Raw genomic sequence first — 27,996 nt, forward strand, 5'->3', positions numbered from 1 at the left:
TCTGAACTCAACTTTTTGGTGGGAAGTCCTGCCCTGTGACCCTTCCAGCCAGGGAAACTCCCAAACAGCAGGCCCAACACATGTATTCTGGCTGTCAAGGATAGAGGGAAGGGTGAGGGGTCGCAACCGCTGCACACCTGAAAAAGAGGTGAGAGCCCATTCTGGACAAAATATGGCCTTGGGGAACCTGGCCCAAATCAATCCTGGAATAGTCCTAAATTCCTAACCAAAAATCGGAAAATTTGAAGCAGAGAGGGTTGGCATTTCTTTTTAAAAAATATTTTAATGTTATTTGCACTAGTTTACTGTTCAGCGTGGAGGGTGGAGGGAAGAGAATGCTCGTCTGAGAAATCCACTTGCCAGACACTGTTGCGACTGCTGCCCATTTGGTTTGATTTATTAAGAGCAGGAAATGCAGTAATTCTAGCTTTGTGTTTTAAACCTTTGTGGGGAGGAGAGACTCGTGCCCCTCGAGTCTCTGGGTGGCAGCTTTCCTGAAGGTACACACAACACACGCCGGATTAATGAAGGATTGTTGTACTTCCAAACAGCGAGAAGGTGGCTTTTGTCTTGTGCACTCAAGGCATTAGGAACCTTTTGTTTTTGCCAGCTTAGGATGATTTCCTTGAACGGGTGCTAAGCAGCCACTCCTCAAATCCTTTACAGACAGTTGGTTTCCTTCCTCCCTTTTCTTTCCCCTACCAAAGATGAGGGGAGAGAGGAGATTACAATTCCAACCCTTAAGACTTTTTAAAATATTGTTTTTATGGCAACTTTCAGAGAAAAGCATGTTGGAGGTCTGGAGTGCATTGAGGCTGGCCCAGTAATCCGTTTCTTACATGCAGGAATTGATTTTAAAGGAATTCCTGGCGGGGCAGACTGGGAGTTTCTAAGGATTTAAGTTCTGGTGCACAACGCTGCCACAAGCAGCTGCCATGGCAAAGGGTTCTCCCTTTCCACACCAGCTGTTGATCATCTGTACTCCGTTGGCAGGGGAAGGGACATCTGCTCTGAGCCCCACCAAGCAGAACAGGGAGGTGCCAAAGACCAACAGCCTCAGTTCCTGATCCAGCCAGGCAAGGAAAGGGATCTTGTGCCAGACCACGGTCTTGGGTTAGAACGCAGGAGGCGATTGCTTAAGTCAAGCAGGGTGGGCTTCAAATGGGGTGGGGGAGAGGGATGGGCTGGCAAACTAGGACACAAGGAAGCAGACAGGAAAGGAGGGGGTGGAATGGGAAAGCACAACAAATGCAGAGGAGATGCTGAGGAAGTGGGGTGAAGACAACGGAGAAATTCTCATGTTCTTTTGCAACAGCATCTGAGCAATCCAGTAGTCAGCTTTGTTAGAAATGAGGTGGGTGAAAGGAGCTTGGTTTCTTACGCACGCTGTGTGGGCTGGGTGTTGCAGGAACTGGGGCCTAGAGGCACAGATAATGAGTCAAGAAGCAAGCACCTATTTGCTGAAGAACACAACCCCTGGGCTGAGTCTGAAGGCAAGAGTGAGGTCTCTGATTTAAGGTTCCTGGGAGAACAGAAGTAAGCAGAGAGTGGTAGCTCCTGAGCTCCATCACATCAGGGTTTGGACCTTCTAGTTGTCTCCCGCTCAGAAGTCTCTCTCCTGCTTTGGGCTAAAGGATGGGGATAGCTTCAGGTCAGAATTCCTTCCCACCTATCACCAGCACCTTTCCAATATTGCTGGAACTTATTGAAATGGGCTAATGGGTGGCTCTCCATTCAGCAGTGCCGTGCCCTGTGGAGAAAGGCAGCTTTGCTTTTACACTTCCTCTTTCCCAGTGCTGGCCCAAGACATTTTACTCTCTAAGGTGGAGAGCAAAATGGCTTTCAACAGGGCTTTTTTCCCCCAGGCGGAGCTCACTAGAGCTCAGCTCTGGCACCTCTCAGGATGGACACCATTACCGTTCTAAGAGAAGGGGGAAGTTCGTGGTGAGCTCTGGCACCTCTTTTTTACCCCGTTTCATGTACAGAAGCCAGCTGGACTTGCAGTTGAATCTTACCTCAATATTAGCAACTGGATCGAGTCCACTAGCACACCAGAGGGCAACAATCTGAATTAAGAATGTGCAGGACTATTTAGGACACAATGCTCTATTTGTCAATAGTTGGGAGGAGCAACCGTGAATGAGCGTCTGCTGCCGCCCTCCATAATCTGTTGCTGGAGGCAGTTACCTACCTTTGCCTAATGGTACTGCTAGTCCTGCAGCCTTTAGCTCTTGGACTACTATAGCTGACTGCACCCTTTCACTAACTGGAAGTGGCAAGCAGGTCAGCTGCATTGGCCCAAGTCAGAATGTCGTGTTAGAGCGCTGCTGGAGGAAAACCATTCCTCACTCTTCCGAAGTGAGTCCAGGGCTTAGTGCCTGCTTGGGGCAGGAGGGAGAGTGGCAAGTCTTAGGCTATCCTGCCACATCTAGTTACATGATTTTCTTTTTTGAATTAAAGAAAACATGTGTATCTCATGTGGAATTAATACTAGCTTTCCAGTTTTGCAGATTCTACAACTGATGTGAGGTGGAGTCCGTCTTCATCCTCTGGCACAGTGGAAATGGACACGCCTAACTTGTGACTGACTCACCGGATCACAAATTTATGAGTGCTCAGTATTAACTTGCTCTGGTAGGTTCCAATTGGATAGGATTAAGACACTTCTAATTGATTTATCATGCAGTTAATTGCTTTCATTTTCTTTTAGGCACACGGCACAGAACCTGCTTCCGCAAACAGGAACATAGAAATGAAAAAATATGTATTTGCCAGTCAACTTCTTGCTTCATTGAAATGAGGAGTGCATTTTGTGGAAAAAAATTACCAGTGGGGAGGAAATGCCTTTGGGAGAATTGGCCACACCGTTGCAAAACTGTTCACAAAGAAGCAGAGGAAACAGATGCAGGTAGCCAGTGTTTTCTTGCATCAATTTGGTCAAAATAGGGATGTTTATTGGAATACACATTCCGTAAGAAGTAATTCTGCAGGGACCAACAACATCCACCTGCAGATGTGTCTTCCCTGTCAATGTTCTGCACAAGACGTTTCCTCCTTCCCTCCAAATCCATTTTTAAAAATAATATAAGCCTGAGGGCAGGGACTGCCTTGCATGTAGTGATCTGTAAGTCACTCTGGGAACCTTGGGTGGGTGGGGGCTAAGGAGTGGGATTAAAAAAAATACCTTTAGTCATACCTGGTTACATTGAACTTATTTAAAGTTGAATAGGGGTGAGAGCATTGGTGCACTCTGTTCCGGCAGACAACAATATCGCTAGTGCAGTAACAAGAGGAGCATAGGCACAGCCTAGGGGCCTGGACAAGAGGGATGTATTGCCTCAACTGGTGCTTCCCATGTTTCTGCTGTGTTTTTTTATGAAGTACGGATCTTGCCCACTTTGCTCCTCCCCATTTGCACACGGGAGAGAAAAACTATGATCGCTGACTTCGCATTATATCAGAACTGGGTTCATAATTGTTTTGCTCCAGACACACAATTACAGACAGAAATGTTGCACAATGTGGTTTGCTGCTTCTTCATGCTAGCAAGGAGCCATGTGAGCGATATCAGAGCAATATTGGTACTGTAAATGATTAGCTATGGCTTACAGCAGCCTTTGCCAATCCTGTGCTGTCCGGATATTTTGGACTATAGCTCCCATTAGTTGCATACAGCGGTCATGCTCACAGCAAGAAAGTTGAGAGGATGCCAGATTGGTACAGGCTGGTTTATTGTGGTGTGAGAAGTCAGCCAATGTGTGTGTTTTAAAATTAAAGAAACACTGTCTAAATATTATCAGGCATAGGACACACAAGAGGTCCAAATTCTGGTTGCAGGATGTGGGGGAAAACAGAAGAGACAATATAAGGAAAACTTTTCAGAATAACTCTAGTGTTGTGAGTTTCTGATAAAATCTACTGAGATTTTATGACAAATTCTGTTTCAGGCACAAATAACTTCCCTCTAGTTTTTTTGTTTGTTTGTTTGTTTTTTAAAGGGGACTTCTATGTTTATCATCTGAAACAAAATAATTTATCAATTTAGCAGTAACAAAATGAAATTGCAAGAGATGATGAGAACCAAGGGGAAATAGCAAAAATCAGAGCCGTGTTTTGCCTGGGGGTACTGATCAAAGGGACACAAGTGGCACTGTGGGTAAAACCTCAGCGCCTAGGACTTGCCAATCGCATGGTCGGCGGTTCGAATCCCCGCGGCGGGGTGCGCTCCCGTCGTTCGGTCCCTGCGCCTGCCAACCTAGCAGTTCGAAAGCACCTCCGGGTGCAAGTAGATAAATAGGGACCGCTTACCAGCGGGAAGGTAAACGGCGTTCCGTGTGCTGCGCTGTCTCACCAGATGCAGCTTGTCAGGCTGGCCACGTGACCCGGAAGTGTCTGCGGACAGCGCTGGCTCCCGGCCTATAGAGTGAGATGAGCGTACAACCCTAGAGTCTGGCAAGACTGGCCCGTACGGGCAGGGGTACCTTTACCTTTACCTTACTGCTCAAATACAGCATCGAGATGTGTGACTGAAAAATAGAACTTTTATACTTGAGTCTATTGTACTGCATAAATATAAAGGTCAGCGACTCATAGAATATACTATCAGCTGGATCACATCAAGGGTTTATTTCTTTTGCAAGTCTTGGCATCTCTTCTAGTTAATTCAGAGACAAAAGCAAGATGTGGGTTCAGGTAAGTGATCCTTGAAACAAACAAGAGGAAATACCTTTGAATAGCTTTCTTTCAAAGTGATACCAAAAAAAAATATTTTATTCAACAAACCATGTATTTCAAGTCAGGATAAATATCCAATAATACATTTTTAAAAAGAAGAAGCCACTGGGATTAGAACTAAGTAATTCTACTGTCAAAAAAAGAGTATGGAATAATCAGGTGGGTTACTTTAAACAGTAAACATAACCAAACACAATGGTTTGAATGACATAATAATATTCGGTTATGCCTACAGTTGCTTCTCTCTAGTGCAGCGTTGATTTGAATTGCTTATGGAAGATTTGCTTCTTATTGCCTCCTCTTTTCTGTAATCCTGTGTTTGAAGTGCATCTTGTGTCTGCTTGAACTGAGGTAGACCAGAGCAAAAGGGCTTTCTCTCAGGATTTCTGGCATGACCAGGTTCCCAACATGCTTCAATCTATTTCTCTTTAAAAAGTAAGTTGTAAGAAGTGGTTTTTAAACAAATATGCTGGCTTTTAAGCTCAACCACTGAGCTGAGTCTAGATCCCTTCCTACTAGTCCTCAACACAAGATAGTATTCCTGACCATTCTGTTTCCCAATGCATAAAAACATTATACCCAAATTAAATAGTTTATATTAAAAAAATGGAGAAAGGGGCCAGCTGCTAGCATAATCCTGTATCATACTTTGCAGGACTCTAGTTAAAGAAATCCACAACTGGAAGACTGCCTAGATAGAAGTCCAGTTAGAATATAAATAGCCATGAGAAGGGAAAGCAAAGGCCTTGATGTTGCCCATCAAGAGTTGGCACCCGGACAGCACATGTGTCACCTGGCCAGTCTTCCCTACAATGGTGAGATGTACTGTATTTCTATTTGAATGACTGGGCTGTGTCTAATGCTGCTATTCCACTAACATAGCAGACTTCCACTTGTGTGATGGAACTTTCCCCTTCGCTTCCCTGCAGCGCTTTCCCCACACCCTCAAAATCTTCTCTGGAGGGCAAAATCTGGAGCAGATTTTGAGGGTGTGAAGGTAGAGGAGAGGAAGTCCTCTTGCATGAGTGGAACTCTATGCCCGCAGCGTTGGATGCAAGCCATAGCAGTTATTTCTATATTTGTAACTATATATATTAATTCACATTTATAAAAGTTATGTACATCTATTTTTTGTGATGCCTTTTTTGGGGGGGGGGCAGTGTGTAAGTTGTTATACTACCAACTGCTGCTGTTAAATCTGCAGAGCACAATCCAATCGGAAGTTAAGGTTCTTATGGGAGGACACTACTATTTGACCTGCCTGCCTGCCCTAGTATCATTAACTGTTCTTCCCTGATGTCATAGAATGTAGAGACATATTCTTTTAATGCCGTGGGGTTTGAGTGGTACAAAGAAATTTAAATCATTCTGGAGCTTTTTGCACAAATATTCTAGACAGAAAGCAAAAAAGGAGAATAGTCACAGAGCAACATGGCATTGAGGGTAGATGTTAAATGCTTAAGATTCAATGATGTAAATTCTATATTTGATAAAAAGTGGCAGGTAAAAGGTTAGTGAATCTATAGATAATAATAATAATAATAATAATAATCATAATCATAATAATAATAATAAATCAGAATTCATAGCATTATCCCATACAACAGTGGCTTGCCTAACACCTCTAGTGAATTCATGGCAGAGTTGAGTTGCAAAATCAAGGACTTTGATTCAAAGTTTCAGTCACGCATACTTTGTTTTGAAATTTCAGTCTATGCCTTAGGGAAATTAACACTACTGTGTTTCTTTGTCACCTACCCAAGCATTGAGAAAGGTTAGGAACAATTGTTCAGTGTAAATGCCTCCTTGCAGAAACTGCTGAGGCTCAACTGAAGGAGCACAACTGTACATATCAAACAAAAAAGTGCAAACAAATCTTTGTAAAGTTATCAAAGGACAAGAGAATAACAAAGATATAGAGCCTCACATCCCATGTTTGTTTGCTTTTACAACTCTCTATCAAATTGCAAGCCTGAAGGCAGGGACTTTCTTATTGATATTTGTAAGCTCCTTTGGTAATCCTTTGTTGGTTGAATAGCAAAATAAAAATGTTTTAAGTAAAATAATAGTTTATATGGCCAAATCATGCAAGACAGCTCTTTCACCTCCATTTCTGAGTGTTCTCTTCACTATACTTCCTTGAGGGTGCTAAAAATAATCTTGCCAACAATGACATGAGCGTTTGAAATGACCACAAAAAAAGTTTCGATGATTCAATCAGCCTTACTGTAATTGATTATATTTAGCTGCATTACACAAAGCTGCACCCAGGATATGGCCCAAGGGTCATAATGTGAGCACTTTTTATTTCCTTGTCACGCTCAAAGAGGTTGTGCATGAATACGCATGTAAAGCTGTGCACTGCTTATTAACCATTAACCATAATTGTTTTAGTTCCCTTACAGATTTACTGACATACTATATGAAGAGTTGGGTTGAAGAACATAAACATAACTGGGGTTTGCTCATTCTTATTTTACGTTAACAAGATACAAGGCTTCCCAGATAAGGAGCAAGAGGCACTAACCACCTACTCCAATACAAGAGCCCTACACTTAGGTATTTTGAGATGCTCCACCTGGCAGGCTCAAATATTGTGGATACAGTGGTACCTCAGGTACCACTGTAGAGACTGCCATACTTAATTCATTTCGGAGGTCCGTTCTTAACTTGAAACTGTTCTTAACCTGAGCACCACTTTAGCTAATGGGGCCTCCTGCTGCTGCCACACCGCCGGAGCTCGATTTCTGTTCTTATCCTGAAGCAAAGTTCTTAACCTGAAGCACTATTTCTGGGTTAGCGGAGTGTGTAACCTGAAGCGTATGTAGCCTGAAGCGTATGTAACCTGAGGTACCACTGTATTGTTTTCTGTAGCTATCACACATGAAGTGCAAACAATATACTAGCATCTTTAAACACAAAACATACCCTTCTCAACACATTCTGTAGATGTTTAAAGATGTGGGTCATGTCATCCACAACGTATATATTTGTTGCAGGAAACACTGGTGTAGCCACAAAGAGAGTTTCTGCTGCACAAAGTGTGGATTTGGCCTAAGGTTAAGTGTTGACAAGAGACAGAACCAGGAATTGGTCTTTCCTTGCTGGCACAGGGAGTCTAATGTATGCCTTTGAAATATGAGGGGCTTTCTTCTTTTCTTCATTGCAAGGGACAGCTCCACACATGAAAAGGTGAACATCTGAAGTCGAGCAAAAAGCCCACTTACTTCTTTATCTGGGGTTCAAAGCACAGCAAGGTAGTGCAATACACACACAATCCATTTAATAAATGTCAGTATGAAATGTTTTGTTCAAATAACACCCATAATTGATTTCCCCTGATTTAAACCAAAAAGTTATTTGAGAGGAGGTGAGGGTTGCCTTAAACCACAGGGTTGGATGGTGCTGTTATGCTTGGATCCTGATTTTGGGTTTCCAACAGGCATCTGGTTGGTCCCTGTGAGAACAGAATGTTGGACTAGATGGGTTCTTCTTATGGCTTTAATTTGCCAGTGTAATAATATAGTAACACATGCTTAGCACTTCCTCATGGAATAGCTGCATTTAAAGCCCTTTACTCTGGTTAGATCATGTCCACACAGCTTTGAAACAATTCACTTCTGCAGTTATATCCCTTTAGAATACAAACAACCTTATTTATCATAGTCCTTAGTTCTCGCTGCCCAAAGGCACTCAAGGTAACACGTAGCATAACATTCTGAACCTTATAGTAGCTATATTTCAAATAAGACCTCCCTCTTAAATATTTAACTGCCACCCAAAATATACTCTTAGTAGCTTCCAACTTAAAAAGGCTGCATTGACCCCTCCTTGAAATATCTGCACATCTCCTTTTCATGCTACTAGAAGCTGTCCGACGTAGGCAGGATTTCTGTCTCTTATGAATGCCATGATAAGAGCAGCAGCTGAATCCATGGTCTCTTGAAGCTTCAAATTGTCCTGAAAGAGAGCAAAAAGATACCCATTATCAGCTGCTTTCATTTCTAGGATGGGAAATCAAAATATGAATTTAAAATATTAATGGGAAAATGGTAGGAATTAGGAAGAAAAAGTAGGAAGCAGATAGGCCCATATCTCAGTAGCACATGACATCCTTTGGCTGCAGATGGCCAGAGATTCAATTTTTGAGATCTACAATTGAAAAAGAATCTTAGGTAGCAGGGCAGAGAAATAACTTTGCACAATACAGTGCAAGTAAACAAGTAAAGCACAACATTAATATTAAATTTATTTTTTAAAGAAATAAACTTAGCTGAATATTTCCTGTTCTCTTCATTCAGTTTGCACATTTTTGACTGACAATGGTCAGTGGAAGAGGGTCTCTTCTATTGACAGATCCTTTGAATCCTTTGAATTTACAGATCGCTAAACGTTTTTGCTGTGTTCCCAACATGTTTATGTGCAGAACCTTTAGTTTCTGAATGACTGCTTTATGTCTTGGATTCATTGAACCCAAATAAAAATAGAAACAAGAATCAGACAGTCTTTCTAATATCTAGCTGGACCTGTGAGTGAGTACTTCGTTCCAGTGATATTTTGATAGCAAAGAACCTTTCTTGGAGTTTCTACTGAATTAAACTGGCAGTGCAAACTGACTCAATAAAAGATGTCATGGTCAATCATATTTACAAGTGCTCCTGCCTTTCTTTCCATACAGCTTTCTTTCTATAGTGTTACAATCCTGCTTTTCAATATTCTCATTGAGGGAAGCCAAATATTCAACAACGGGAAACATCACAGACTTAGATACTTGAAAAGTTTAGTCATATTGTAAACCATTAAACACAGAAGGATAGGAAAAACAAAATGAGCAGCCGAGATCTTGTTCTTGTCCCACACCAATTATCTCACATTACCGACCACCCACTGCTGCCTCTATGGTTCTGGCATCCCAAATGTGTGATGCTTATGGAACATGTACAAAAAATGGTTTTACTCATCAGTAAAACCTGCAACAGCAGTCCTAGTAATTGATCTTCCCTATGTATCACGTAAATTCTGTGGTAATCTACTTCCCCATCTCCAAAATGCAGACTGTATTGTTGTTGAACCGCAGGATCCATTAACCTAGTACAGTTAATGCTGTATTGAAAAATCTATCTTTCTGGCGTGTAATATTTTTTTTTGCTGTTATTTAAATAGATGATTTACTGCATTAATATACCAACCAAAGAACAAAACATTTACAGCGCCATGTGAATGTAATTTGGAAAACAAAGCATTTTGGAATCTTGCCAGTCATACAGTCTATAAATTCATATTACAAAAGTTTGATTCCACAAAAAGATATGCACCCTCTCCTTTTAAATAAGAAATGCCTTGTAGCTCCAGATGGATTCGGATGCACACTTACTACATCTGATTCGAGCGGTTTCTCACTATGTGTGGGCGCCCATACCACACACTGATGTCTACTTTTGCTTCAATACAAGTTGGATTATGGTAATACGCTGCCGGAAAGCAGTCTCATATTTGTTTTCTAGTAGAGTTATTGGTGATCAGTAACTTGTATTCTATACATTCAGCTATGCCACCGTATGAAGCGAGACCACACATACAACACACAAAACAACATTGCCTAGACAAGTGTGCGGGCCTTGGGAACAGACTGGAGGGGAGCAAGCTTCACTCTGGTCTGCCCTCAGCTGCTTTAAGGCATTCTACAATTGGGGTTCCATTGCCAAGAAAGTCCTCCTTCTTGTTGACCGGGGAAAGAAACTGGGCTTCTTTATCCAGCCCTTAGAACCTTTCCCAGGCCCATGCCGCTCCCCAGCTCTGCACCACACCCTCAAGAGCTTTTGCCTGACTTAAGCATAGCCTACTATACAAATATATAGTACTTATTCTACAGCTAGATGCAGTTATTCCATAGCTAGATGTAATTAACGAAGATGTGGAAAGGGCAAATCCACAAACGGTCAGCTGCGTCATTCCAAGCACCTCGTCTACATCAGTGTTTCCCAACCTTGGGCCTCCAGCTGTTTTTGGACTACAACTCCCATCAACCTTAGCTAGTAAGACCAGAGGTCAGGGATGATGGGAATTGTAGTCCGAAAACAGCTGGAGGCCCAAGGTTGGGAAACACTGGTCTACATCATCGAGCCACAGCAACTACAAATTGATTAATTGTTTCCAGATACAGTGGGGACAAGGTTGGCATAGATAAGAGCCATTTTATCATCAAAACGTCTACAAGCATGTCACAGAAGTCCTCCAAAGGTTTTAAAATATCACCCAATAGGCCACTAACCCCTCAAAAAAACTCTGCTGAATAACTTCCTGAGCAACTGTGAGCAATTCAGTGGGAGGAATCATGTTAACAGCCCAATACAACTCACAATTTCATAGTGAGACAAGGTTTTTAAGAGAGGCACCAGCCACGTCAACTGGAAACTCCTAGGGTATTCATGAATTTATGGGATTCCTAAGTCTCCTAGGATAAACAAACTTAATGGGCCCAACTCTTCTGCACAGAGGAATGTTTCCTGTCTGCCTAATTTCATGAGAAAGAGATTTAATAGTCTGGCTCTGACTATGACAATAGGCTCTCACCTTCAAACCACTTGATAGGTGAAAAATACTAGGTTCAGAATGCGCCCTGGAGAATGCATAGGCCCAGTAACAACACATACCAGCCCAACTGTTGTCATGAAGCCATGACAGCCTGAGGTGACCCTGTTAAGGCTGTCTTGGCATGAATGTTGATCGATTCTGACTGCAACAGGTTAAGCCAACTTTTAAAAACCATGCTATTTCACTGGCAAACAATAATGGCTGGGAGACAGAAGGCCAAGGGATCATTGCCCACTGTATCTTTTCACCCTGGGTTCAGCTGAGTTCCACTCCAACTGAAATGAAGAATAAGCTTATATTTATATTGACAGCTGTGTGTAACTATATCAAAGATGCCCAGATGTTAGTTGCCGCAAAGAACTGACAAGAACGTGAGGTAATATTCTGTGCAGCACATTTGGCATTTCTTTTGGGTGGTCTCAGTAAAGAATTCTGAAATAAAATCCCATAACCAGTCTAACAGAATCAGCAACACACCTGCTTCCAACCAAGGGGGCAGGGAGAGACTGACTGCTATAACTGTATCACGTTTGGGAGGGTGAAAGCATTATTAAGATGCACGAACTTCACTTCCTTTTGCTGGTGAGGTGTGGCATCATCACAATGGTTTTGCTCCAAAAGCCCTTGGAAATCTGGATGATGTACTAAAACATACATTGTATTTTGAATACCCATCTTTCAGTACATCTGTATCAGTATAAACAGAAGATTGTCAGTTGGCGACAGAAGAGAAAGGATAGTCTGTAAACTATTTTTATGGCTGCTAGGAGTTACATTTGCAGCTTAGAACACCCACCACACTCCTGTGTTAAGGAAAACTGGTTAGACATTTTTGTACTACTGGAAAACACCCAACCATTCACCCAGACCATGCCAGGAGGAAAGGCAAAAGAAAACAAAGGAAAATATGCAAAATTACCTTTAAGATCACGGACAGGAAGCCTGTGACCCTCCAGACTGATTGAACTATATGAGGTATATGTTTCATATATATGCCTCATTCACTCACATCCATTTATAGCATGTCTAGTCTATTCTAAGAAAGTAAATTAACAATTTGAGGCACTAAAGGTGGACAAATCGTAACAAAAAAAAAAGATGATGAATTCTAGAATACAGACAAAATATTTGTGATCAGGAAACCTCTTTACCCAAAAACACAAGAATGCAGAAACTACAATCTTTCAGATACTATTGGACTAGAACTCCTGCCATCCCCGACTACTGTTCATACTGACTGGGGCTGATGGTTGGAGTTGGAGTCTAACAACATATGGAAGGTTGCAGTTTCTCTACCTCTGCAAAAAATACACCCTTGCCATTATTTATGCCCTTACCTTACAGTATTGTACTTTCACTGAACTGAATGTCTTTGGACAAGATAGTGATGCAGAAAAAAAAAAAACCACAGAAAGTGCAACTGCCCCATTGTTTCCTGTTTTCAAGCATCTTAACATCTCATCTAAAACAGAATGCATTCAAACTGCATCGGGAATCTGCCTATCTAGAGCAGGAGGGCAAGGGAAGAATTAAGTGTTCTACTTGTGATGAAGCAGATCAAGAAGAAAGCAATGTTTTCATTTTCTGTTTTCCTATGTTCATCATGCATACACATATTGAGAATACAACCTCCAAATTCAGCTTTCAGACTTCAAAACCTAGAAGTATGTCCAATGCGACTCATACTCAGAAAAGACCCATAATAATTAATGGACATGACTAACTTGTCCATTAATTTCAGCAGGTCTACTCTGGATATTGCCACAATACATCAAGTAAATTAATAAAAACCAGCATACTAATAAACAGAAAACCAATAAACTAGGGTTCTACTCATTAGGCCTTGGCTGTTAAGATTTGCCACCAACCATACTTAATCAAGAACATCCTTTTTCAATTTTGCATAAAGCTCATCTGAAAAGTGTTTCCTCTTTTGTTTTGTTTTTTAAGAATCTGCTTCTTATGCTATCTACTTCACATTGTTGTTTCACTGAAATGTTAGTCGTGCAATTTATTTCCAATGCAGACAGCAATTATTGCGTGCAGCTTGCTTTCCACCTTCACCCTGTTCTCATGGTTTGGGAGGTTTTTCTGTGTCTGCACTGCCCTCTAAACACTAGATTCTCAAATGTCTGGAATGCCATATATCCTAGTTGAATATGTTTTCAATTCCCATTTTGTTTCATGAAAGTTGTATTGCCCAGCACTAATTTGGAGTTTGAAACAAATAATTCTAAGTACAATTATGCTCTACAAAGCCAAGACTTTCTTAGTGACAGTGCTCATCTATACTCTATAAATCAGTGTTAGCCATCATGATTGGAGGTTTTCCTACTGTTAGTTGCTTCAAATCAGTTTTGAGAAGGAGGCCACACAGTTTTGAGAAGGCGTAGCCAGGGATGTGTGCAGCTGTCTCTCCCCCCCTCCCTTAAAGTAAATAAAGAAAAATACTTAACAAACTGACCAATTGCATCATAGATAACTCGGTTCTGTTTCCCCCTCCAAATAAATCCTGGCCATACCCATGAAACTACAATGTTTGTTTTTTCAATTCACTAAATAATGCAGATTAAACTTCACATTTTCACTCTGTTAATCAAGTACAGCTATTTTGAAATATTTTAAAACCAAAGCCCAAAGAAATATGAATGAAACGCACAACTTGAAACTCAGTGCGGTCTAAGGTTTACATTAACACATCTGTAGCCTCAGTTGGGAACATAGTCAGTGCTTTCTTTTGCTGAAAATTCAAATTAAAACCAATCATGTGCTGAAAAACACTGAATAAAAGAAAAATAGCAGTGAAAATATATCTTCTGCAACAAGGCTGAATTCCCATGCACATATCCCTGAAAGCAAGAATCACTGGGCCTACTTTTGAGTAGATAGGTATAGGATTGTGTTGAAAATACAAGTAAAACAGTGGGAGAGGAGGAAAAGAGCCAACAAACAAGGGCAACTGAGTAGCAACTAAATTCTAAGATAATCTAGTTGTTTTTGCTTTTTTCCTCATTTCCACTTTTGTTCCTACAAAATTGTTTTGTCTCTTTCACACAGATTTGTGTTTTTAATTGTGGCGAAGAGTTAAATAAAGATATTTAATTGCTCTGTGGGGAAAAATGTACATTTGTGTTTTCTGTTAAGAGTTCACCCTCAAAACTAGCTAGGCTTCAGCATAATCTAAAAAGAATGCTCTATGTTACTGATTAAAACAGAAAAATGACATGACAATACCCATGAGTAACTGCTTCCCCTCCAATAGTCAGACAGCAATAAAACTTGCTTTCAAGCAGACAGAAAATGCACCAACCAACAACAGTCTGTACTAGACGTATTTGCATAGTACACTACATAGCTCCACTGGTTTCAATTTACATGCCTGAACAGCATCCCCAACTTTGATTCTACTGGATAAGGATTGTTCTTGGCTACAGCTCATGGTTAGCAATCTAAACCATGAGCCCTGGGTTAGAAGCCAAACTGTGGTTTTAGCACAGCATAATAGTAAGAATGACCAGTGTAGAGCAAAGTGACTATCAACTCCTCTCCAGGTACCCGCACATTCACATGGTTCAGGTACACTAAGGTATAAACACAAAGCTTGTGGTGTTTTATGAACCAGGCCATAGTAAAAATCGTAAACTAAAAGCAGTGAACTACTTGAAGCTCCCATTTCACCCATTGCTGTAAATGGGCTCCACATTCCCTTATAGTTGATCTCTAGAAGGGAAAAACATGGGGAGGGGTTTCGGAACATAGTGTTATATAGACCTTTGCTGCTTCACCATTGACTTCCAGCACAGTGTTTTTAGACTGATTTGTTTTTATAAGACGTTTTAATGTTATGTCTTACTATGCATGTGAAGGTCTTAGCCTAGAACTATCTGAAAATATGGATCCTAAACATTTCCATTATCATTATTTGTAATTATTCTGTGTGGAAGTGGTGGGGTATTCTTGCAAAAAAGAAAAGAAAAAAGCAACGTATATGCACACTCCTTATTTGACTGTTTTATTTCTTTTCTACTACATTCCATGGTTTGATAGTGAAAGAGAAAAAGACACTGTGTTGATGGTTTCTGACAAACATTAATTTAGTGCTATGGTCTTATGGAACTAAAATGATAAAGTTATCAGAGACGAATAGCCAAAATAATATTTTTATGCCATTATGATAGATGCATAAAACAAGGGTTATCTAAAACATGTTACAGTAAACTAAATGCATTCAAGGGTTGTTTCACACACTGTGCAGGGATATTTTAAGAATATACCAAAAAATGTAAACTATAATTGCAAATGCAAGTATCACAAGGGCATACTTCCCAAGGAGCAATTATTGTGCCCTAACAGAGCCTAGGACTTGCCGATCAGAAGGTCGGCGGTTCGAATCCCCGCAACAGGGTGAGCTCCTGTTGCTCGGTCCCTGCTCTTGCCAACCTAGCAGTTCAAAAGCACGTCAAAGTGCAAGTAGATAAATAGGTCCTGCTCCGGCGGGAAGGTAAACGCATTTCTGTGTGCTGCTCTGGTTCGCCAGAAGCGGCTTCGTCATGATGGCCACGTGACCTGGAAGCTCCCTCGGCCAATAAAGCGAGATGAGCGCCGCAACCCCAGAGTCGGTCACGACTGGACCTAATGGTCAGGGGTCCCTTTACCTTTTTAACATAACCAAATATTGAAGCCTAAAACTACCAAATGAATGATTTTTGGATATTTGTAGTTGTACCCACAATTGCTGAAAAGATTCTGTTACTAATCCCACTTAAAATATTGTTTAAAAAATGTCAAACATTACTGAATCATAGTAGCTGGGTACAAAAAGAATGTCCTTGAACCCTGAATCCATTAGGTCCAGAGAGAACAGGCAACACAATCCAGGACAAAGTTTTCCATGGACCTAGGATGTTGAACTCCAACTCCCATCAGCCCTAGCCAGCATGTCCATTAATCAGGGGTGATGGAAACTGTAATACATTGACATCTGTGAGGCCACAGGTTCTCCATATCAGCCATAAATAGATGCAACCCAGAAAAGCATCTGCAGGACAAATAGTGCATGGTGACTCCAAGAATGAAGTCAAAGCACACTCTGGGGACTAAGCATTGAAACTCCCATTAGAAATATGTATTCTGTGATCAAAGCTGGAAAGCAAGAATGGTCACCGTTTAAACAGCATGAACACATTCATATAGAAAGAAATGTGTTTTTCAGCATTGCATTGTCAGAATGCATGTGCTAGCATGTCTTGTGTCAATATAAAATGTAATAATTTTGGCAATACATTTATAATTATAATCAGGACAAAATGAAGATCTATTGCCTTTTACTGTAATTATATTAATAAAACCACTGCTGACTGATGAAGAAATATGATATTTATGCTTCAGGGATTAAAAATGAGAAATCACTGACGGTCAAAATAGTTCAGCAATCTAGTTTCTGGTGAGGTATTCACTAGAAAGATAACGTAAGCCCTTCCTGAACTCCGGTTTCTTCTGAGCCCCCTATTTTAGACAGCCTCGTTTCACAGGCAACTGTGTAATTGACTCACTATCTTACAATTATAACATATAACAATGGTGACTATAAATAGAACAATTCCATTAAAAAATACAAAATGGTTGTAACTCCAAGAGCAGGTTGGTGCTAAAATCTCTTTGACCCCATTGAGCTTTAATTAGCCAGTATATACAGCTGTACTCTTCTTTAAACTGAAAAATAGTGTTAGAAAATTGTTTGCAAATTAATATTATTTATACCCCATTTTTCTGTACAAGTACACCTAAAACAGCTTATAAGAGTAGAATGGTATCTGCCTCATTTTAAGAGTCATTTTAGAACATTCCATTCTTACATTAAAATAATAATTTAGGGATGTCTTGGCTCCCTGGCAACTCCAGACAGGATTGGGAACATCCCATATCTGAAATCCCAGAAAGCTGTGGTCAGTTAATAGAGACAATAAATACTGAGTTAGATGGACCCCTTGATACTATGCAATTTCCTATGTTCCTATTTTAGCCATTGACTTCCCAAATTAATTTCTAAAAAGAAAAAAAATGCACTGCCGCATTCCCCCAGCCCTGTGTATTACAGTTCAGACACCTTGGATCATCTGCAATGAAGAACTACCGTAAATGTATTTTATTTCTATTGATGAGCTAGCTGCTGCTGTAAAATTTTCCATGGGGTAAAGCAAATTGAATTAGACAAACTGATACTCTCACAAGCTACATATGAAGAGGTATCACATGTATGCTGCCTTGGGTACTATGATGAAAGGAAGTCAAGATATAACTGTAAGACAATAAAAAAGTGTCCCCTCCCCCATCAGGCACTGGTTTGTGTGACTTTTTTCAATTTACTGACTTGTCAAGGGACACTGACAAGTATCATTTTTTTCCTTTATTTAGGAAGAACACATTGCTACAAATACACATTGCCACAAATAAAATATGTGTGTGTGTTTGTTTTGTATTTTGCTCATTATGCAGTATGCAAATGGAACCATGCACAACTGAAAACAATTTAACAAAAAGTACAGAGAAACATGGGGACACTCCACAAAGTAGGTCACATATTTAAAGGCCTTTTAAAAACATTCATTTCTTCCCATCACTTTATTTCATTTTAACCAATACCACATCTCTCTTTTGTAATTCTGCTCTCACTTTCCCTTCTCTTTGTGTGGCATGTGCTACTCAAAGAAATATCAACACTGTAAGCTAGACCTCAGAGTACATGGAAGGACACTGTATTGGTGGCTTTATTAGGCCGTAAATGTTTTCCAGCGTTACCTCCTATAATAATCTAAAGCAGAGGTGGCTATCCTGTGGCCCTCCAGATGTTGCTGGACTACAACTCCCATTATACCTTACCATGGCCATGCTGGCTGGGGCTGATGGGTGTTTATGAGTTTATTGGTGTCTGCAGAGCCAATGATTAGGCCCCACCCCAGTCAGAAACTGTGTTTTGTTCTTAATTCTGTTCTTGCCTGCCTGCAAACAGACATAGACAGCCTAGATACAGTTGCCTACATACGGTTCAATAAACCGAGTTGTGTGGCCCATATCTTCTGCTACATTGGATACAGTTGTGTTTTTCTGAACTTTTGTCATGATCCATCTTGCTGTCCATGAGTTGTTAGCAGCATGAGTAGCATTTTAAATTTTACAACGTCGTGTAATATCACATTACCTTTGATCAGCAGGGAAGTCAAAGAAACACAATCTAATTCAATGGATTCAACCTCATATACCTCATATGTGTTTATTTGGTACACACATCATTCTAGTACACACATCATCCACCCGTCATCCAATAAGCTTTATTACTTTTAATAGTAACAACCACCCTTTCCCTGGTGGAAATAGCTTCAGGTTCAAGAAGAAACAATTTCAGTGGGATCAGAAGTACATCTATGAGCTAGTTCGCAGATCAGGCCTACATGATTGTCTTGGGGAAAGAAAGTTAGACTGCATCTCTTTTTGGAAATGATATGCAAAGTAAATAAATATAATTTAGAGAACTAGAATTAATTGAATGTAACCAAAATTTGCATAAGGAACTGCTGATGTATCAGGAAAATTGCTCACTTCTTATCTTTGTTGAATTTAGTTAATTATAATTATACTACACCATCTTTTTTACTAAATCTACATGTACATCATTATGAAACACCCGCAGCCAGCATATTATTGCCTATCTATTGTAGAAAGCAATAATTATAGCATTTAGCTCCATTTGCCTTGATGTTCTGATACAAGTTACCACTGATTTAACCATTACATTCCAAGTACAAGACGTATTTGAAAGGCCAATTATATTATAATTATTATTTGTTCATATGGCAATTGAATGCAATTTTTAAAAATGTTTTGGCACTTTTATAATTAGTGACATTATTTACACAGCAAACACTCGCTACACTCAAAACAAAGAGCAGTGTAGTTTTTTACCTTTGGTTATAAAATACATTTCACCGTATGTGATTAATGAAGGAGTGGGTTTAGAATAGCATTTTGGCTCAAACCGCAAAAGATGTTTGCTTGAGTGATAGAAGGCTTCTTACATCAATGCAAATTACTGAGAGATCACTAAAGGGAATCAGGGCATGTGTGGAAATGAACCAGAGAAGGTAAAATAATATAGATGGCAGCAGAAATAATTTTAAACTGATTATAAAGAACTTTTGAAGTCTGCATGTGGGATTGTTAAAAAAATTCTTTCATTAGGAGTTACCCCCCCCCCCACCATGGTATGTTACTGCTGCTGTTGGCATCCATCTGTATAGGGCCTTATATGTTAACACCAAAAGCTTGAACTTGGCCCAGTAACAGATAGGCAGCCACTGCAAAATCTTGCAAACAAGGGGATATATGCTGGTGCTGCAGCATGCAGTTTGTCCCTTACTTGGGAATAAGACCCACAGGAATCACCAGGACATACTTCAGAGTTGGGATCTGGCTGCAAGCCCATCTGTAAAACTGATGTAACTGATCTATTCTGAAAAGGAATCAAACTGAGAAGTCATGGCAGAAGTGCCATCCATTAAAGAGATAATGGAGGGGTATTTAAGTAGCTGAACATATTTGATACCAAGCTATCCACAAAACTCAGTAGCATGGATGGAATATTTTAAATGTTTCAGCACCTTAAAAACAAAAACCTGAAATGCAAATATAAGAGATTACCGGCTAATTTCTCACAACAGTTGAGAAGAATGGTGTCTGTAAATTTAATCTTATATCCCAAGTTCTAAAAATGCTAGAAATCCCTTAAAAAAATTATCTGAGGATTATGGCTCATTCTGGGAGCACTAAAGAAAACCTTTGCTGGTGTGTGGTGCCTGCAGGGTTGGTAACCCTGCGGTAACAGAAGATAAATTTAGTCACTCGTCTTTATCACAGCCTTTCAAACCCAGTGAGCTCTGATTTATGACCCTGGCTTGTTCATTAACTAGAGTTCCCTCAGTTCAGACATAATAAGGAATTCCATTTAGTTAAAAACCAGTAACAAATGTATCCGAACTTCTCACATGGCACATGCCAGAGAAGGCAAGCACTCAAACCCAGTGCTCATCATGGTTCATGCACTTACATCAGAACTGGCTCAGTGTACCTCCAGAAGTCTCACCACTGCAGACCTGTTTAGAAGCATGGAAGTTATCCCCTCACTAGCAATCCATTTCTTAGATATGAATCATAACAATCAACACTGAAACATTCATCAGAATCTATGTTTTATAAAACAATGCAAGAAGCACAAAATACATTAAGTCAATTTTGGAATGAGTAATTCAGATGCCCTGTCTTTGACAACTTGTCTCTGATCATGAATCAGTTGACACAGTGTGTACTTTTCACTTGTTTTGGCAAACATGTTGGTTTCCATTAGCAGCATACTCATGTAGTGTTTTCTTTATACACTGTTATGTTTAAAACAGCAAGTCTGTAATAGCTTTCAAAGAGGCCTGATGTATTTGTGGTGAGGTTTTTGTTTTGTTTCATTTCAAGAGCTGGTTAAAAGATTCCTGGTCTGTGGCTGGCCTTTTATGTTTGGAATAAAGAACCTTTATTAGCATCTCATATCAATAAAAAAATCCACAATAATGTGGGTATTGTGGTAGTGCAAACACAGGATATTAACAATTTCCATGGTCTTTTTGAAATATCACTTTGTTTCTGAAAGGCATTATTCCTGCATACAGGTGGAAATTCAAAATGCAATTATCGTGCTGCTGGAAAAATTTAATATTTCCTCAACGAGTGTTTTTATTGGAAGTGCTACATGGTGTGGATTGTACCTGTGATATCACAAACAAAAAGGGATAGAACCCAGCCTTACCCATACCATTTATATTTTGTAGATTTCTAGCGTTCTGTAATGAACCTAAAGAGGCCGTATCTCTGATTGCAGTATTTAAGTGTGAAACAATCCTAATTGTCTAAAAATATGTTCAATAACTGGGTCTAGATTCTGTTCTAAAGCATAACATTATTTCACTTTTATGAAGTTGCTTGATTACACATAGTTATTCATCACTCAGCAATTGCAGTATCAATTGATGGTTGGAATTTGCAAAACAGTCTTCAAAGATAAAACTCCAGAGGGAGAGCTTTTATATCATCTCATCACCCTAATTTTCAAAGGAAGCAATTCACATACTGAGTTGCAAGTCATTAAGTGATGAGAAGTCAACTACATGCATGTGTGAATCAAAAGTCCAAAGAAACTAAACGCACATTGCCTAGATTTTGTGTTCTAACTCCATGAATAGTAATTTAATTACACCAAAAATGAGAGGCAGTTAAGATAACAGAATGATTTAATATGGAACACTACTTCCAAATTGAGTGGCTAGAGCAGATGCTTTCAACTTTTTTGAGTCCACATCTCCCTTGACCAACAGCACTCTTTCTGAAGCTCCCCAGTGGAGAAACGCTCTCCGAACCAGTTATGTCACCCCTTGCCTGCAGAGCTGACAGCCCCTCGCTCCTTTTTGAACACCCTCCCACGGAGTGTTCCCTCAGCCTCCTCTCCTCTCCCCTCTCCTTGGCAGTCCTCCAGGCAGACGCCACCACTGCCCCTGGTCTCTGAGCCACTGCCCCCCGCCCCAAAAAGAGGTGCCTCCTCACGCTGCCCCACAGGGGCAGAGGTTGCCTTCAGCCTTAGAAGCCTGAGGCCAGCACCTTATTCACCTTGGCAGGCAGCAGTGACAGCAGAGGGTGGCGCTGGGCCTGCATGGTGGAAAGGCTCCCCTTCGACACCGGGCACTCAGTTCCCATCAAGCACAAGAAAGGCCAGTGTGGTGCCTGCCTGACTGCCCAGCATCCCACATGTTTGTCCGTTCCCAACAGCAGGGGCTGGGGGACTGGCTAGTAAGGCTCCTTCACCTACTTGCTTACTTACTCTGAGGCCACCTCAGCTCCTGGAAACCAGCACCCCCTGACCAGCCCCAGAGGCACTATATGCCTGGGGAGCACGTAGCCAGGGCTGTTGGAACAAACAGCCACACAAGCCTTTGGGATGCAAAACAGCCTCAGAGGAGGGAGGGAAGGAAAGAGGGACAGAGGCCAGTGTTGCGTGCAGCATCCCTGACCATCATTCAAGGCACCCTAGGGTGCCACGGCACACTGGGTGAAAACTTAAAAAAACCAAAAACAGACAAAAATCACATGCAGTAAACTGGATTGTATCCAGTGATGCCCTTGTATTCATGAAATAGCTTTTGAGCCAGAGGAGATCTCTACTAAGGAAAAGTGAAGGCAATTTTCACCAATTCACCCTCTGCCCTCCAAATATACTCTACTGGGATCAGGGACTCTCCTGAACAATGATGGGGTACAGCAGAACTTTCTTTTGTTTCTTCTTCCCTCATCTGACTACCCTGCATAACAAAACATGGCAATGTGCAAGAAAAAAGAGGAAACAGCAGAGTAATTCATAGTGCCACAAGTTTTTAAAAAGCTAGGAGAAAGCAATGTTTCATCAGTCACTGACTACAGTTAAAATTTGTTCACCTCTCAAATGTGACTTACCCTCATCACTATAAGAATAATTTAGTGCCTACAAGATGTGGGTCACAACATTGATTTGAAGCGGTGGAAACAATTGTGAAAAATAAACCTAAGATTTACTGCTAGTTACGCTTTAAAAGAGAACTGTTTAAAAATGATCCACAGGTGGTATTTGACACCAAGTAAATTAGCCAAAATGTCTAGAATCTAGATCTAAGGATGACTTATGTTGGAAGTGTAAAGAAACATCAGGTACATTTTATCATTCATGGTGGTCCTGTAGAATAATAAAAGAATTTTGGGAGATGGTATATAATGAACTTAAGAAAATGTTTAGAAGAACATTTCCCAAAATGTTTTTGGGAATAATAACAACAGAAATATCAAAAAATCAAATTACTCTTTGGATGTATGCGGCCATAGACGCTCGAGTTCTGGTAGCACAAAACTGGACGAAGTACCAACATAAAAAGAATGGCATCTTAAGCTATTAGAATATATAGAACTGGTCAGCATGACAAATAAAGATGACAAGAATTTGAAAGAGGATTGGATATTACATATAGATTACCGTATTTTTCGCCCCATAGGAGGCACCGCCCTATAGGACGCACCTAGTTTTTTTTGGGGGGGGGGAATAAAGAAAAAAAAATTATTTCCCTCCCAGGCACGACCCGAGCCCCCAGAACAGCTTGCTATCCGCAAGCCTAGGGAGCCGCGCCGGTCTCCCCAGGCTTGCGGACAGCTGTGCAAAGCCCGGGCGCGCTTCACGCCGGGCTCCGGAGGGTTGCGCAGAGCTTCCTGAAGCCTGTATTCGCCCCATAGGACGCACCCACATTTCCCCTTCATTTTTTTGGGGGGGGGGAGTGCATCCTATAGGGCGAAAAATACGGTATATGGAAAACTATTATAACAAAAAAAAAAAACGTAACAGACTGACAAAAATACTCAGCAGTAGAGGCTATAATGTGGGATAATATAAGATAATGAAGAGAAGAGTAAGAAAACGCAGTTGAAAAGACAGCAGTTAGGAACCAAGGAAAAAGTGGAAGGGGAATTAAAGACAAAGTTTAGGTAAGTAAAACAAATTGGAGGAAGAAGCCATGTTACTAGTAATATTTACTTATATGTCATTTTTATGTTATTTTTCTTATTATCCTTATTATATAATACAGTATGCATTGATGATATGATAAAACAGAAAAACAAAGAAAAAAAGATTTTTAAAAAAAGAATAATTTAGTGCCTAGAAGTAATTTGATTTTTTTGGAATTTTAATGTTGGAAAGGCAGGATACAAATTTAAGAAACTGGTAAATAGGACAGAGGTGTATGCACATATTACAGTGAAGGATTACAGTGTAATCCTTCTAATATACAATACACAGTGAATATGTAAGTCTTCTGTGCTTTTTCTCTAGCAGGATGCAGCTTAAGAATACCAAAGGCAGAAGCATTGCCAGGATATGTTCATCTTATTGAGTAAACACAGGTTTACTCAAGCCAGATGCAAGTAATTGCATTCCTTTTGAATTTGTGGTGGAAAATTCAAGAATTTATAGGCTGGCAATTATGGACCGAGTACAATATATTTATTTTACATATTGTCTGTTGCTGCTACCTAGCAGAAAGAACCCCCTTTCAGAATTAGCACAAAATCATACTTCATGGAATGAAATAGTAAACAGAAGCATTTAGCGGCTAAAGCAAAATTAGGTTTCCAGATAGATTGTAAAAATCACATATAAGTGGTTCAGACTGTCAAAAATGGAAATTTGATACATTATGAGATTGTTCTTTTCCACCCATATGGTAGGAAAATGTTTCTCACTCTAATTCAAATACAATTGCAGACCCGTATGTATTTCTTCCACAAACTACATTCATAATTCTGAAGATTAACCCCTTCTAGGAGCAAGCACAGGTGCAAGGGAAACAATCTGTATAAAATGGCAAAACAAACCCTACTTTTCTAAATCTGTAGTGAACCACTAAGCAACTTTATGCACATGCATGCCTGCATACAATGGAACTTACCTCAGGGCATTAAACTGATTTCTAAGCATGGGTGATCTGCCACATGTGCAGGTATCAGCTACAGATATTAATAGGAGATGCTTCCAAGTAAATAACATTAGGTTCCGAGTGTCAAATTATAACAGTCATTCCAACCTAAAGGATTAAGCAGCACTTAAAATGGAGATTTATGGCCACACCAGAGGTAGATGGGGGCTCTTAACTAGCACCTGAATAACCAGAATTTACAGATTTAGAAAAGTAGGGTTTGTTTTGCCATGCTAATGTGTCTGCTTGGCCTTGCTCACATTCCTCTGCATCATGGCCCAAGTAACTGCCCAAACCACAGTCTGTGACTCATGGTTTGCATGTACTGATAAACAGTGGGCTGGCACTTAACAGCTTTGGGCACAAAGCCTCTCTTTGCTAGCATAGTCATGATCAGATTGAATAGTTTGCTTCTAATTTCCATTAACCACAGTTTAGTGTTATGGCCAAGCCCTAAACAGTAGTTGGTTGAAACAATCAGCTTCATAACCAATGGTTAACCATAGTTTGGCTAGGTTTGAACACAAAACTAAGCAGGGGTTAGCCTTAATATGAAGCAAAGTTTTCCAACATTAATGGAGGAGGAGAGGGAATGGGAAGCGCTTGAGCTAGGATTGTTCTTTATAGTCATAAACAATTTTTTATCATGACATGTAAATGTGGGCACTGAATCATAAGAGTCAGAAATACCCTGAAAGAAGACCTCATTCACACTGTAACAATTCAGTAGAAAAGTACTGTATATTATTGTATAAAAGTATAGGCAGCGACTATTTTGAGTGTCCCATTGACACACGACCACTGACATGTGTGCTGCTTTTGGCCTCAGAAGGGGGCAGAATGGGCTTACAATGTCCCAGAATGCAAGTTGCCTGTACTGTATATGTTTCCTAAACCATTGGATATGGGCCTGAGAGATATCCATTAAACCATTAAACACTGTAGGCGATGTTGCGGCAAATGCCTCACAGGATTGTTGTGAAGAAAAGATGGGATAGGTTCATATACTCTACTCGGAGAAGGATTATTTGCAAAACATTTCTCTCAGTTAATTGATTTATCTTTCTGGAACAAAAAATCCTCAATGTTTTCCCAGCCAAAAGCAGAAAAAGTAAGGTAATATTAGAGAAGAATCATCCAGTATTTAAATGCCTGAAGTAGTCACACAAGTAATTTCAAAAATTAACCACAAATTTAAATGCTCTCCCACAAATTGAAAACAAAATACCACCCTTGATGAAACATCGGAATTTTTTAATGACAAACACAGCCCTCGCTTGGAAATGGACTGAGAAAGGGAAACTTTGCCTTTTTAGAATAAGCATTTCAAGCTTTAATGAGATTAGCCTTTCTAGAGCTTTCATTTACAAGAACTACTAAATCAGGCATCCAGTTTTTAGTTTGTACTGAAAGAAAAATGTACTCAAAAAGCTTTTACACATCTGCTGTCGGTATTCTTCTTAACCAAGTTTACCTACAGTTAAATGTAAGCCCTGACATCACCCTTTAAATGGCAATTCCTGCAGCAAACATGTAGCATGAATGGTAGGAACATGCCCTTTAAAAAGCAGTGGAGATTCACAGGGAAACCCAGAGCTCAGCGGGCCCTCTGGCACAAGTACCTAATGATTTAGACTAGATTCACATATGAATTGAACTTCAACCATTCACTGTGAAAGAGAGGGTGGAGAAGCTACCAAGGTAACAACTGGATTTGTCTGGAAGCATTATTTCTGTGAACTGGTACAGTCACACATCTAGTATGTGCATAGCTGAATTCTGTGAACTACGGCTACAATTTCTGACATTAGCAAGCTGACAATATGCCATCTATGTGGAGGTGCCAATTCACATAAACCACGCAAATATCATCATATGTCCTGGCTTTGAGCCTCACACCTTGTTCCCTTCCAGCGTAATCACAAAGGGCCTCATGCGTCAACCAGTCCTATAGCACTCCCTGACGATATTGCTATGTACGTGATCAAGTCAGGCTGATCTTGGATCCTTTTAGGATTTATTCCCTGCTTCTGCACTATTATTTCATCACAGATTTGCCCTCATGTTTTTAACAAGAAAATGCAGCAATGCAGTTGATTTTATTTGAAAGCATAGATTTTAGTGAAGATCTGTCTTTCTTGGTTTCTTACGCACAGAAAGTGCTGCTGTGACACACGAGATATGTTCTTGGCATTATACATGGAATTATACTTACTTGACACCAAGAATGGCTCCAGGCAATTATTCAAGGACTGACATTTAAAATGACAATTTCCCAATGCAGAGTGTGATATATAAACAGAGCCAGAAGGAACTGTACTCCAGTAGCCCTCATTATACTGGGATTACATGGCTTTCTCAGAAACCTACTTAGGCTTTTAATCACAAATTCCAATCAGAACCATGAAGTTGGAAGGGACCCCATAGGCAATCCCATCCAACGCCAAGCTCAATGTAGGGAATTCAGAATTAGAGCATCCTCAAAAACTGGCTGTCTCCGCTTAAAGTCTTTCAGTGAAGAGAGGCCACCCCACTTTGTTCCAGGTAATTGGTTCCATTGTTGAACTGCTCTCACTTTTAAGGTGTTCCTCCTAACGTTCAGGCTTCTCCTCCACCCTAAACCCTTTTTCTTTTGTGTCAAGTCTCTCAGATTGTAAACATAGGGGCAGGGAGTTTTTTTATTACTAATATATGTAAACCACATTAAGGGTTCTGCAGAACAACAAAAATGGACAGGAACCTTTCCAACCTAAAAAACAGTTGTTGTATTTTTGTCACCTTTCAGATTTTTTAAAACTTAAAAAAAAAATCTTTAAAACTTTAAAAAAATCAAGTGGTTGGGTCACAAAAATGCATTCATAAATAGATAATTCACAGATACTTCACATTCATTTAGCTACATACCTTTTGGTAATGTATACTGAGACCATATAGCAAAATATTTTTCTTTTCCACTTCCTTTGCAAATTTAGTGAATCTTTGCATTGCACTGATAAAAGACACATTCTCAAAAAAATCCAAGTATACCTAACAAAGGGAGAGAAGAGAAAAACTATTTTTAAAAAAATTAATTAAATTCCCAAGA

The 27,996-nt window shown here is 40.1% G+C and overlaps 1 protein-coding gene across 3 annotated transcripts in view; it reads right to left on the reverse strand.

The window, feature by feature from the left end:
• Positions 1-8,221: 8,221 nt before the first annotated feature.
• Positions 8,222-27,996, reverse strand: part of CRPPA (CDP-L-ribitol pyrophosphorylase A) — a 60,378-nt gene continuing 40,603 nt past the window's right edge. Inside the window, exons 9-11 of one of the 3 annotated variants that reach the window (XR_014161535.1) lie at positions 27,816-27,938; positions 20,367-20,474; positions 8,222-8,694 (exon numbers count right to left, since the gene is read on the reverse strand). Coding sequence is in view for 2 of the 3 variants with exons in the window: in XM_081882249.1 (XP_081738375.1) it covers positions 8,590-8,694; positions 27,816-27,938 (228 nt within the window). In the remaining variant the exon portion in view is untranslated. The remainder of the gene's footprint in view (positions 8,695-20,366; positions 20,475-27,815; positions 27,939-27,996) is intronic. The other 2 variants (XM_081882250.1, XM_081882249.1) reach the window with 2 other exon arrangements.

This window comes from Podarcis erhardii (genome assembly GCF_964252035.2).
Source record: "Podarcis erhardii genome assembly, chromosome: 12".
Taxonomy (NCBI): Eukaryota; Metazoa; Chordata; class Lepidosauria; order Squamata; family Lacertidae; genus Podarcis; species Podarcis erhardii.